Below are 14,340 nucleotides of genomic sequence, written 5' to 3' on the forward strand. Positions count from 1 at the left end.
TCAGCAATAAGTGAACTCGCTTCAAGGAGGAATGAGGATTTAAGGTTTAAAGTTACTATTTGGAACATGGAACTGATGCAAACAAAGAGGTCAGAAAGGACACCACAAAAGTAATTGCTGACAGAGGTTCTTGAGAGGCAGGAGAACAGCTAGCACAAGAACACTTCGAAATAACACTTCCTTGTATTTATCATCAACTGCCTCAGCTCTTTAAATTTCAATAAAAGATTTGTATTTTATGTTAGCTAACACCAAAGCATTGTAATTGCTATATACACAGCCTTTCCACAAAAGTTACACTACATTTACAGCTCAATGCAGTTCTGGTGCGTAGAGCCTGGTAGCAGAGATGAAAGAAAAGATCACATTCATCTTTTATCATCAATACTTCCAGCGAAGCTTCAAGACTAGTTCAGACCACCGAAATGACAGAAGACTACTCAACCATAATTCATTTTCTGATAGCAAAGGAAGTGCAAATAGCATGGGACTACTAGAAGAACGCACATGCCCTAGGCCACTCACATAACACATCTACTCATGCAAGAATGTAGAGGGCACCGGGTCAGTCGCTCCATTAACACAGATCTGCTTAAAGACCTTGGAGTGTGAACCTAAAAACCCACTCCATTGTCAAGCCATTTGGCAGTTTCATCACAGCTCTCTAGAATTCAGGGGTCCTCAAACTTTTTAACCAGGGGGCCGGCGTGCAGATGCAGTGGCAGGCAGTCATCTGCGGCTGCTTGGTTTCCCACTCAACCCCCGGTGGGGGGGGGGGCGGATTGAGGACCCTGGGGAGCCGTATCCAGCCTGCGGGCCGTAGTTTGAGGACCCCTGGTCTAGATCATAACACAGTGTTGCTAACAAAACAAACCCAAACAAACCCATAATAGAAGTAACTGGTTTCATATCTCACTTCTGAATACAAGAATGGTACTGTCCTTCCTAAACCCCATGCCCTAGTCTTCTCCTGCTGAGAATTGCCTCTTGGGTTGCAGAAGGTCCAGGACACAGAGGGAAGGTCCTGAGAAGACAGCATTATGATTTTTGAGTGCCATACTTTTGGTGCAAGTGGTGGAACAGAGTACTGCTTTTCTCTTATCTTCCCTCAAGAGGCCTTTGTAATACTTGGAACTTAGGTAAGCACTGAGAAAAGGCAAGCCTGCTTTCTCATGGCAGTAACACAGATAGTATTGTCCTTAACAGGAAACAGCAGAAACTCATTGCTTTCAAATCCTTTATCCAGGAACAGAGAAGAAACAGAAGAGCATGCTTTTAGAAAAGGACACCTCAACACTGCACTTAGCTGTTCCAGAAGGATATTCAAATGAAATTTCGGACAGTAATAAAAGCCCCCACTTTGGGCTGACAGAAAGAAGTGTCTGAAGTGCAGCTCTGGTCTGCAGGAGTGATATAGTCCTCTCTACAACCCCCCCCGAGGCATCAGTGTAAAAACCCTTCTTTAGCACAGATAACTCATTCAGCTAGGAAGGACAGCAATAGCTAGAGCCATGTTCCAGAAGCTACAAAGCCAATACACTTGCATTGCTGTTCCAGCAGTAAGGATGCAAGGCACATTCTTTCAGCAACAGTCATACTTATTTTATTATACTCTTTGGACTGGAGGTTTACTATCAGAGAATCAGTAGCTCTGGCACACTGAACGATTAGGATTTGTTATATGTACACTTAAGTCTATTGTCATCACAGTTTAGATCAAAAAACACCCAACAGCTTGGTTTTTTTTTTGCAATTCAGAGTCAGATATCTTAATAAAGAAGTCCACGTGACAAAAGCCAAATACCGCTCCTACTGAATAAGCTGAACAACATAAATGAAGACAGTTATATTAAGATATCTCCAGTTACGTACTTTCACACAGAAGCATTGTTCATGCACCTCACAAGGAATGTGAGAAGCCCAGACACTAGCATTTAGAATATATCAGCTTTGATTTCTACAGTACTTGCATGAGTTTTAGGCCATACGTTACTTTTTTCCCTCTCTCCAAGTTTTCAAGTCGTCTATTGCACACATATACACGCTCAACTCTGTTAAACAAGCTTACAGTGGAACTATAAGCTACCTTCTTGTTCAGAAATTGTCCCAAGCCATTGTAACAGCATATTAAACACAGAAGTAATGTCCTTCCAGACAGGCTTGTCAGCAGATTTGATACAATAATCTGAATGGAATATCCAGAAACCTACATGTGGTGGCTAAAATGCTGACAGAGCTACGAGTTCAACTCTGATGGCTCTTGCAAGGTATCAGTGATAGAAAGAAGCTGAACTGCTTTTTCACATGCCCTAGCTGCATTTATTTTTTGTTTTTCAGCCAAGGCTTGTTATTATTGCAACTTCTTTAGTTCTAACCCAGATGCAGTTGCTTCTCACCCATCCCTCCTATGAGGCTAATTTAAGAACCTGGAAGGGTCAGCATCCAGATTGCTTCAACATTTTGCTCATCAAGAACTGTAATAAAAAGCTGCAAAATTTCAAAAGGCATAATATATTTCAAGGTAATTAAACACTTGGATTATCCAAGACCTTATGTCAAACCGTCATAGAAAACAGAAGTTTATTCAAAGTATTATTAGTTATTATTGAAATAAATCATAATGGCTCCATGCTCTGTGGCAGCATGACGTAAAAGTTGAAGCCCTTCAAATTATCTCCTTGGTTTTATACTCCTGTTTGAGCTGGATATGTTCCTTGACTTCGAGAAATTCTGTTTGATTGGTTGTGCAGGTTGTTGTCCTTGTACATAACCCAAATATTTACTACCCATAAAACCGTATTAAGGAAGCCAAACACCTGTAGGTTAAGAAAAAATGTGAGATTAAGTTGTTTTTGTTTGTTTGTTTGTTTGTTTTTTAAAAAGACAGAATATGACCTCAAGGCAAACCAGAAAAAATTGCTATCTTTAGCACCCCTTTGATTTGGAAAGACATTCCCACGTGCTTTAGAGTATTACAAGACATTTAAATGGACTTCTTTGGAAGTCAGATAGTCATCATACTCTATCCTTGGTATGGAATTAGACAAGCTCTTTTCAGTCACTTGGCATGTCTGCATATGTACATCCAGAGCATGTGATTAACTACTACCGGGCCAACGAATAACAGCCAGAGTTTTGAAAAGCAGGAATCACTAGGAAGATCATACAATAAGCCTCATTTGCCCTGCCGTGAGGAGTTCTTCCTGTGAACATGAGCTTTATATCATTGTATTACAAGGAGCTTCCGTTTGATGTGTAGAAGTGCTCACAGCTGACTAAAAAGCTAGGTTCAACACCAAAAGACAAAGCAGGAAGCATAGTGTTTCCTCCTTACTTATATCAGTCAAACCACTTGGGTGGCTCAGCAATATTTTATTTTGCATACAGTCAGAAATAACAGACTCAAATATGTCTGGAAATGCTGCATCTAAGAGTTCTAGGGACAGATCCTACAAGTTCTTTCTCTTAATTTCTTTGAAGAAGTTATTTCCTTCTGAAAAATAAGTCTGGTCAGTGTTTTACCACAGCATTAATGGGCCTGAATGACTGATAACCCATAAACCAATCTTAACACATAAAGCAACGCATGCAATCAGTAGAACAGGGCTCTCAGGTGCCATTGGCTATTTTCTACATGTTTACTGTACCCATATGGCAGAAGGCATACATACCACAGACACATTCAGAGTTCCCATGCTGGTCACAGAAGCAAAACGACAAGTTGTTCCTAGTGCTTTGCAAGATTCAATTCCTGGAATAATGCTGGCCCCTGTGGACATTTTGATGTCAGCAAGTGCCTTTGCCCAAGCAAAGGTACTGAAGAGCCACAGAAAGGCTGTTATGACAGTGATAGTGAAGTCCTGCGGAAGAATACTCATTATTAGGTGAAAAATTTTTGCTTGAATGTAACATAAGAGAGCAAGGCAGAGACAATATCAATTATATCTCTGAAATAACTGCATCAGGGTTACTGACCACAAGCAAATTTAGCTGTTAACCATGTTGTAATTACAACACAAGTTATATTCTGTGTTGATAATCAGCTACAAAACTGTATGCCTTTTGCACCTATCAAGCATAAGCAATTTTACACTTAGTAAGAAATCAAGTGCTAGGCATCTTATTTTAGAAACTAATTTCTGATTATATGAATTTATATTAACTTATGTTACAAAAATTTAAGTCAAAGTTTAGTAAAGTGGGGGTGGTAGAGGAGATAGGACAGAGGATTTCAATCTGCTCACTAGGTCTGTTTCTGGGCACCCTCTGAAATTTCTCATTCGAGGATCAGGGCTTTAAGGTGACTAAAATGTACAAGATAACTATTTCCCTCTGCCAATTGTGTCTGCACAGCAGGTGCTCTACACAGGGAAAATTCCCAGAGACTAACAGAGGAGGTTCTGCCTATGGAACAATTCTATATTTAAATTCATAATACAAAAGAAAAGTTGTGTTGAAGACACCGTTTGCCTGAGGAGGTGGAACTTCATTCCACTCTGCTCCAATAACTGCATATGGTACGATGCCATGGATGTTCAAGGGCTTTGGGTCCCCTTTTCTGCTTGAGTGCTGTAGTGACTAGACTGAGATAGTTGTGTTCACACTCCATCTAGCCTTTGGAACTACTGAATATTCATAAGTTATTCAAATATTCTTGTATTAACAGTGTTTCTCATCTCTTTCTGGTTTCAAAGCCAAAACATCAAGATACCTTAGTATTACTTACAGCTAGCGGAAGCTTGTTATTTTGCCGATACACATGCTTATATCCAATATATACCACAAGTGCAGCAATGCAGTAGAGGAATACCAACACTGCAAGTGTAACAAAGAATTGTGCATAAGAGAAGTTGCCCTTGAGATAGACATCAGTCCAAGTACCACCACAACATTTTGGGTCTGGTGCACTAAATACAACAGTATTCAACCTGCAAAGATTACATCCTTCATGTAGTTAAGAGTTTACTACATAGGGGAAACTTCATACAGTCATACTTCCAATAACAATGCTTCAGCATTCTAGTTGAGTAAGTGTAGTCCAAAAGGCAATTTATATTTGTAGAAGGTATCAGCTATATGTAGAGGAATGAAGGCAGTGGGTTGATTGACATGGACGATGTGCAGGTGTAGCTCGTTCCCGCTAAGTGGCTAAATAGCCCTGAGGCTTGGGGGGGGGGGGGGTGTGTGTGTGTCAGATGGAGGAGTATTGTCTAGTCCATCTTTGAACAAAAATATGATAACTGCACATCCAAAATAATCTTATTAGGGCTTCCAAAGCAGCTAAAAATTGATGAAGAAATAGGCTGTTACAATTAATTGTGCTGCTTTGCTTATTAATTACCTTCTGTAGCATTCATGCACTGCTATAATGGAGCTTAAGGTGGAACAATACAAAGCAGTAATACAGCCTATTGCCATTTCTACCTACTTCTTTCTATAGGGCACTGACAACTACAATGCTCTGAACAATTATGACTAAATATTTATTTATTGCTACTACAGAGCAAATCAAAGGTTTCACACATTCATTCAGATATATACAGTAGGTACATATTCATAGGGAGACAGATGGGGAATGACTGAATGATAAATAATTAGCATACGAGTGACAACTGAAGAGCTCATACTCACCTGAATGGATAAGCAAAAGCAGCTGTAACTGTTTTGTTTACCACATCTTTGCAGGAAACTAGAAGGGTAGTTTCACCTTGAAAGCCTCCACACGTGGCAAAAGTAAAGATGGAAAAAAATCTATAGGAATTGATACACAGACATGTTAGTCCACACCACTAGAGCTCAAAGGAAATAAACTCAATATTTAGCTGAAACAGCTAAAGAGGGCAAGAAATGGGGACAGAGTTAGCAATGCTGAAGTATGAAGTGATGTCAAGAACTAATGAAAACATTGAGTTTCTATAATCCACAAACATGAGCAATACCTCTAGCAAGAGCCCATTTGAAAGTTCTTCTTGTTTATACTTCTTAGCTCTAATGCAGCAGTTTTTGTTTGTTTTTTAATACTAAAAGCCAGCACAGTACCTCTTGTGGTGGGTAAGAGAAGTATTTTTAGGAGTCCCAAACATCTACGACTGCAGATTGGAGTAGCTAGAAGGTACATGCTCAGAGTAATCCATACCAGCTTGACCCTCTAGCTCTTGTTTTCCCTTTGTTCCCTAGCAAAACCCTAAACCCCCAACAATCACAACACACAACAGCACAAGTCCGTATGACAGACTTGTAACTAACATAGATTTTATGTATCCACAGAACTGTTTTCTCCCTCCCTGTCAGAGGGCTTGGCTGAAGAGCAGTCTGGTGTTGAACACCCACCATCAGCAACACCGGGCAGGGGGCAGGCAGCCCATTAGCACACACCTCTCCAGGCTTACCCAACTGAGGCACAGAGCAAAGCCAGGCCTAGCAAAGGGGAAGAAACAACCCCACAAAGAGAACAAAGTCCCCCTCACACCTCCCCACCCCTACTCACCCACTCGAGGACTTTAATAAAGCCCAAAGGCTCCAGCAGCAAGCCAAAGTCCAGCCTCAAGCCATCCATCCTGGGAGACACCAAAGCAGCCAGCAAGGACTCACACCACCACCTGCCCCTCCACAGCCACCTCCCTGTAGGGCTGGTTGCTGTGCTCTGCCCTGCCATACCCGCTCATCTCGCAGAGGAGCTGGCCTACCCTCCGTGACCTCATCTGGGGCTCTTCAGTGCAGGGTGGGCTCTACTGCCACCGAGGACCTTGTCTGTGCGTGGGGGAAGTGGTGCAGTACTGTCAAGGAAGGAACGGCGTCAGCCATTTTGTGGCATGAGGCAGCAAATGTGTGGGACGCTCCTCCTCCCCCAGCGGGGTGAGGGGCTGCGGGGCTGCGATGAGGGCTGGCTGTGGGGGCTGAGGGGCTGCAGTCACGGCTGGCTGGGGGGGCTACTGCCACCGAGGACTTGTCTGTGGGTGGGGAAGCAGAGTGGTACCTGTCACAGGAAGAAGCGGTGTCAGCCATTTTGTGGCACAAGGCAGCAGTGGGATGCCCCTCCTCCCCCGGCAGGCTGAGGGGCTGCGGGGCTGCAGCGAGGGCTGGCTGTGGGGGCTGCATGTCCCCGTGGCCAAGCCTCACAGGAGGGACAGCAGCAGAGGCTGGCAGCAGAGGCTGGCACTCTTCAGAGCATCGCCTGTGCCATACCTTGGCTTTGGGCTTAGTGATTTTCCCAGCAAATTGACAATTCACGCACAGTGGAAGTTTGCTGAAATGTCATCATCATCATTTATTTTTTTAAGCTTTAAATAGTTTTTGTGATTGTGCTCTATTGTTCATACATTAACCTTCAGTGAAACCGAAGAGCTAAAACTCATGCTGAAGAAGATTTGAGGCCTGTGTGAGGGGCTGCCCACCGCCCTCTGCCCTGACTGGACAGCACAGTTTCCTGGCTTTGCTTCAAGATCTTCTAAAAGCTTCTTCTGGGATTGCAGGGGGACTCCTGGGAACCCACTGAGGAACATGAGGGAGTCTGGTGCTGCTCTTGGGAAGGGAGGCTGTGGCTGCTTCTAGCTAGATCCAACTGATCTAGCAGCTTCTGGCAAGCTCTATGAGCTGCTCCTGGCCAAAAGGTGCTGGGAGGTTTTGTCCCAGCTGAGCCCTATCATGGCTTCAGGCAGCCTTACAGCAGGTGTTGAGGGTATGCCAATGGAAGAGCTGGCTTGGAGTGCAGCTCCCGCGTATAGTTAGCAGGTGCAGCCATTTGTGCAGAAGCGGGCCTTTGCAGAGCAGCATATGCATGCTCAGTGGTGGTGGTGAGCTGCAGGTCACGGTCCCCAGCACTGTCTGGATCAGCTGTCCCTGGTGCATCAGAGGCCTTGGCTCAGGCTGAGCTGCTGAGGGATGGTACAGCTCCCAGTCCTGGGGCTGCAGAGGAGTGCCTGGGGCCTCTTGCTGGGGCTATGGCACACAGGCTCCTTGCCTGCAGGATGCGTGCACAGGTGAAAGGTGTGTGTCACCAGGAGCTGTGTGAGGAGGTCAGCAGCCTACACAGCATCAGAGATGATGAGAAAGGGATCAACTGGATCTTCTCTGAGATCCTGCAACTCCAGGAAATGGAATCCACCACATTCCTATAGGAGGGGCAGGTGGAGTCTGTGCCCATGCGGCTAGGAAACGGAGGCTCCCATGATGGTGAAGGCTGGAAGCTTGTGGCTCCTGGCACCAGAAGGATGGCTGCAGCTGTAGGTCTGCAGCTATAGAATGGAGTCAGTACCCTGGTAGCAGAAAAAGGGTGAGGAGTTTTCTCCAATGAAGCTTCTGTGCCAGCTGAGCCTGAGGTTTGCTGCTCACCAGGGACTTGGATCCAGGATGCTGTGAGAGACAAGCTTCAAACTATTAATTGCTGCTGCTCTTCCATGTGAGTACCAACAATACTGCCAGGGGAGACCCAGAACATTTCAAGCATGACTGCTGTGTTGTTCTGGAGTTGTGGTCAATGTCTTGGGGGCCCAGCTGGTTTTCTCCTCAGTTTTTCCAGTGAGGAAGAAGGGCTTGGGGAGAAGTGAAAAGATCCTGCAGATCAATTATTATTTGCGCAGCTGGTGTCAACAACAGGGATTCAGCTTTTATCACCATGGAACCCTCTCTGAGAACTCAAGATTATTATGAAAAGATGGGATCCACTTGACCAAGTAGGGCAAAAGCATCTTTTCCAACAGGCTGGCTAATCTGCTGAGGAGAGCTTTAAACTCGGAGTGATTGATTGGGCATCAGAGGAAGAGATGATGACCCACATTAAGTGAGGAAGTGGTGGACTGGTTTGGTAAGCAAAGTGCGCAGGATGACATGATTTGAAGGGGAGACTTTAAAAAAAGAAAACAGGGCAGAACTTCCCCTCCAAGTGTACGTACGCATGTAAGGAAGTGCCTACAGAACAATGTGGTGGTGCAAGCTCTCTCTTCCGGGAAGTCAGCATGAAAGAGTGACTGTCTAAAGTGCCTGTATAGTAACACATGTAGCATGGGAATAGACAGGAGGAACTGGAGATCTGTGTGTAATTGCAGGGCTACAATCTCATTTGGGTCATGGAGACAGCATCGGATAGTTCATGTGACCGGAGTGTTGCCATGGTTGGATAAAGGCTCCTTAAGAGGGACAAACCAAGATGGGTGAGAGAGCAGAAGAAATGGTGAATGAGGAGCCAGCTGAGAGTTTATGGGCTAGCGTTAGAGGGCAGAACAACATGAGTGATGCTACTGTGGCTGTCTACTACAAGCTACCTAATCAGGAAGAAGTAGAGGAGACCTTCAGATAACCAGAAGGTGGCTCTGGTTCCCGAGAGGAACTTTAAGCACCTGCTGGAAGGTCAACGCAGCAGGGCACAAGCAATCCAGGAGTTTTCTAGGCTGCAGTGATAGCTCACTCGCACAGGTGATGGAAGAGCTGATGAGGTGAGGTGCTCTATGGACTTGATACTGACAGATAAGGAAGGAATGGTCAGGGATATGGAGGCTGGTGGGCAATATTGGCTGAGTTTGCTTTGTGACAGATGTTACTACAGTGAATAAGTCATGGGAGGCCAGCCAAGGGTGGGAATGCATAGGGAAGCTTCCAGGTTGGGGAGTACATACGAGAACAGTAGCAAAGCATCAGCCTTTCAGCCGGCCTGGGGCTGCACTGCTGCAAAACATTGGCAGAAGGGTCTAATGTTCTCACGCAGTTTGCCTCTCTGTTCAAGGAGGATTTTTGACCCTAGCTTGACAACAAGCAAGAGAGATGCTGAGATCTGCCTGCTGCTATGGGCTCCTGGAGGTAGTCCAAGTTTAAATCTGTGGAAAGGATGGCTTTTTCTTTCACTGCTATGTTACAAATACAGCTGCTGCCCAGTCTGGCAGCCTCCTCCCTGACTGGTGTCTTCTGCTTTGTTCTTGTTTGTGCTTGTGAGCGTGCCATGGACTGCACACACAAAATATGGTCATTCCCCAGTTGTCAAATTTTGACATGCAAGTCCTTAAGGGTTATAAAAACTCTTAAAAATTAATAAAATAGGTTCTTTATTGCATAAACATTACACCATTGATACTTCAAAATACAATTAATTATTATTACTGATTCTATTAATCCCAGTATCTGCAAACAGCTTTTAAATCTGATGTAACTGCAAGCTTGCTAGCATCACTACTAAGGTAGTTGTTAGTGTATGAGCTCGCTGTTAAGATCAACTTGCAGATTAGTAACTAATTTAGAAATCATGACTAGTTGACCTGTCCACTGGAAATCTCCAATAATATGCATTTATGGGTACAAACTACACTTGGTACAGAGTGCACTGAAGGGTATGAGCACATGCATGCATACCTGTGGAGCTTTCCTTGGCAGAATGGGGCCATTCTGCAAGTGCTCAAGCCTCCCATGGCTCTAGCAGAGCATACAGGTATCATCAAGCACATGCTAAATTTAATTTTTAAAACGTTGTATTTCTTAGTTTTGTCATGGAGCAGAGCACTCCCAGATGTGTGCAAAACATTGGCAGAAGGGTCTAATGTTCTCACGCAGTTTGCATGAGATCAAAATGATCAGCCCCTCCTCAAAGGAGGCTGCTACAACCTCTCAATACTGTTGGAAATCGCAGCAGGGTATCATAGGAATGGCAACCCCCAAGGTGGTAAGAGGAGCCTAAACCACCAGTCTGCAGAATGATGACACCTTGCATTTCCAAGTGAAGGTGACAAGATCTGTGAGCGTTCGGGCTTCCTGTGTGTGCTCTGGTGTGGTCTTGGACACAGCCTTGAAACAGTTCCATCTCCTGCAAGTGCATTGCTCTGTGGTGCTATCAGCCCTGTAGTACGGCAGGCGCAGAGCTGATTCTGCCTGAGCCTTTATCCTGTTGCCTTGGGCATGCTTTAGATATGCTTAGCAAATGGTACCCGAGTACCTCCAGGATAAGGTTTAAGACAATGAAGTTAGTTACTTCAGTTATAATGAATTTATGATTTGACTTCATAAGATATGTTACAAGGGGAGAACAGTAAGCTGTGATTTTGGTGATGAAATTAATCCTTCTTAAATGCAATGGAGCTGAACAGTGGATGCAAACTAGGGAACAAGACTGCAGTAGAGCTGTGCAAGTCTTCTAGTGTCTCTTTTGTGGGGATATTGCAATGGCACAACTAAAATGTGCTTTAGTTTGGGCTGTGCATGTCTTGCAGGATCAGTCCAGTGGGGGAGTCTGTGGAACTGACAGTGTTTTTGCTGTGTTTCATGGTGGTATCTCTAAAGTAGTTGGTGAAATGTCCTTTGATCTTCTACGGGTCTGTCGCGGATTTAAATGAGCAGTGTCCAATCCAGGAAAACATATCCTGTGGGAGAATATCTATGCCCCTACTCTCCATATACTACATGAAGCTCACAAAAAAACCTCCACAGTCCAGACAAGCAGTACGATACTGAGGGTTCAAGCCACCTTGATTAGCTTAGCTGCCTGCATAGCCAGTGCCTTTAAGGAGTAGAATAAGAATACAAAAAAGGGACAGACCAAGATAGAAGATGGAATATCTATTTGCTCATCATCTCCACATCCTTCATGCCCAAGAACTGTTCCATACATGTGGCATATAAAGACTTGGTTCAGTTTAAATGAACCAAGAAACTCCTTGCCCCCCATCCAATATATTTCAGTATTTTCTTTCTCTGTCTTCCTTATTCCCCATCTTCTACTTATACCCTGTAGGCAATGTATCTCCCTAAAAATGCATATAGGCACTTTGATTCCTCTCCTTTTCCACTTGTCAGTCAGTTAAAAGCATTTATTTCACTATTTAAAACTTTCTTCAAAAATGCTCTTAGCCCTGATTGATTTTTTTTTTTTTTTTTTTACTTCCCCAAGTCTTTTCAGTTGTTAGATGTCTGCTTTGGGTGTACTCTGAACTATATACAATGTTCTAGCTGCGGGCTCATTAATGCAAAATTGGAAAAGGCTCTTAATTTTTCACTCCATATAACTTATGTCTCCACTGGGTTTAAAAGTATTTTGGAACATTTTTGCTAGTGGATGGCATTCCAAAGTGATATCAAACACTTTAAATATAGCTAGTACTTCCACAGGGCTAATTTCATAAGCTAAAACCAATTCCGAATCAAATCTTTGCAAGGAAGAATTTAAGCAGGTATACTGTTTAAGAGGACAAAAATATCCCACTACAGAAAAAGAGAGTTATTTTGCTTAGAAAACCAGTTTGGCTTAGGGAAAAAGCAACAGAAGTATAAAAATTACGTAACAAATGGGAGCAGGGAGAACTTGGTAATAATGAATATAAATTAGGAGGCAGCCTATGGCAGAAAAGTGATAAGAAAGCAAATGGACCAAGGGACCGGTATATGTACAGCCCTGCAGACAACAGCAATGCATTTTTGAAACGCAGAAGGAAGACATTATAGCAAAGTGAATAGACATAAATGATGGAAATCAACCGGGGGGGGGGGGGGGGGGGGGGCAATAAAAAGGAAAAAAAAATGCAGGAATGGGCAATACTATTTTGTGTATTTGGGAAAAAGCAGCAAAGTATCAATACGCTAATTGTGTAATAAATCCTTTCCACTCCAGCAGAGCTCAGGATAGTGTTGAGTTACATCCGCTAAAGCTTTTGTATCTGCTGTCAATACTCAGCAGCCGTGTTTGGCCAGGGCTGGTAAAGGAACTGTCTTAATATGAACAATAATTGCCCGTCATCTTTAAATTGGTGGTCAAGATCCAGATGTCAGGTGTTATGGCATTATAGGCTTATCCATTTATCACTATACCTAAGAAAAATATGGGCTGACTGATGCAGAACCATACTGATAGAGAATTAAATTAGAACAATATAGTTAATGTCAAGCTACACAGTCATGTGGGAGTTAGTTTTTGCTGATTAGCTGATGAATAACCAGTGGTGATCAAAGGTTGGGGCCAATAATAATTGTCACTGTAACTGCTTCCAAGTTCTACAAGGTGTTTGACCTGGTACTTGATGACTCCAGAAGGATATGAAACTGATGTGAAACACAGACTTATTTAGAAACTAGGTAACTGATAGCTCTAAAGTGAAAATAAATACTTTCATTAATTAATATTACATTCTTAATAATATAAAAATATTAAATATTAAAAAATTATCAGTTTACCGAATCCCATTCTTTGGAAAATAAAAAGAAGGACAATCTGTGGGTTTATATAGCTGGCCTCATGGTGTTCGACGAGACTGTGGGAGAGACCAGTGGGATTCCTGCCTGCCCTGGGGATATGTGTCTCCGATGGAGACAGCAAAACACTACTGCCCCTGTGCAAGGAGTGAGTGAGCCTCCTCTGGAGCATTACACAGTGGTCTCATTTACTAATGCTTGTGAAAGATTAATTCAAACTACCTGGATGATTAAGGGTCACGGAGAGCTCATTTTCTCAGACTGAAAGAACTTGGGTGATTTTGCTTAGCAAAAGGAAGGGTAACTGAAGGTATTACTGCTGACTTGAAGTTCATGAGGGAGTAGACCTAGGGAAGGCAGAGATTTATATTAAAAGACTGTTTTACCACAGGGATCACTGCATATAATCAAAGAATATAATTTATGCTGAACATAAAGTCTAAGTCTGAGATTCTGGAAATGTCTTCCAGCAGAAGGCAAACACTGGAAGTTGTTTTAAGAGGGAGTTTAGAGTATTTGCAATATTGTTGCTTGTGATAGCAGTGGAAAAAACCTTGATGATACATGATGTTCTTTTCCCATCCTAATCCCCTACACAGTCCAAACAAGGATTAATTCAGGGAAGTCCTGAGCTCTGTGTTTATAGATAGAGAAAGAGTGGATGATTAAGTTAATGCTTATCTGGCAGGGGACACACCGTTGCATGGGACCACTCTGTCCACAATGCTGTCTATTCAGTAGGTCTGTCATAACTTTGGAAACTGCAGGTGGGGAAAATGCTTTTCTTCCTCCCGTATTAAATAAATCTCACCTGCCAAATAGCTGTCTACAGGTAGTTTCTTGTGATGTAAATAGGCTGCATACTTTTTGTCCATTCTGTTAGCTATCTGTTTGTTTTCTAGTATCTGTATCATTTTATTTGCTTGTGTGCTCTGATGTTTTAGATAGATATTCCCTCTTTAGACCTGGTAGTATATTTATTATTCCATTTATTTCTCTTTTGGCTTTCTAATAACAATGCCAAGTGATGTTGTTCCTTTCCCTGATTTCTGTGGCACCCCTCTGCTTTTTTCTCCAAGGCGCTGGAAATCACTGTTTAATGTTGCCCTCTACTAAAAGTTCTTGAGACATATTTCACTGCATGTACCATTCTTCTATCATATCCAAGCAGGTTTTAAG

General features: G+C 43.1%; 1 protein-coding gene across 1 annotated transcript; it reads right to left on the reverse strand.

Annotated features, from left to right (window-relative positions):
* Positions 1–2,684: 2,684 nt before the first annotated feature.
* SYPL1 (synaptophysin like 1) lies at positions 2,685–6,556 on the reverse strand. Its single transcript, XM_040596721.1, has 5 exons — positions 6,468–6,556; positions 5,632–5,751; positions 4,727–4,928; positions 3,672–3,860; positions 2,685–2,816 (listed from the first exon to the last, which is right to left on the reverse strand). The coding sequence occupies exons 1-5, from the start codon at positions 6,554–6,556 to the stop codon at positions 2,685–2,687; spliced, it is 732 nt and encodes a 243-aa protein (XP_040452655.1).
* Positions 6,557–14,340: the final 7,784 nt, after the last annotated feature.

Source organism: Falco naumanni, chromosome 5 (genome assembly GCF_017639655.2).
Source record: "Falco naumanni isolate bFalNau1 chromosome 5, bFalNau1.pat, whole genome shotgun sequence".
In the NCBI taxonomy this organism is placed as follows: Eukaryota; Metazoa; Chordata; class Aves; order Falconiformes; family Falconidae; genus Falco; species Falco naumanni.

Bases quoted from the DNA above. Each gene is read 5' to 3' on its own strand.
- SYPL1 (XM_040596721.1), bottom strand. From the start codon at position 6,556: ATGGATGGCTTGAGGCTGGACTTTGGCTTGCTGCTGGAGCCTTTGGGC. The intron at 5,752-6,467 runs GTGAGGGGGACT...CAATTCCTATAG, and splicing joins GTGAGTAGGGGTGGGGAGGT to ATTTTTTTCCATCTTTACTT. The intron at 3,861-4,726 runs GTAAGTAATACT...ATTCTTCCGCAG, and splicing joins ATAACAAGCTTCCGCTAGCT to GACTTCACTATCACTGTCAT.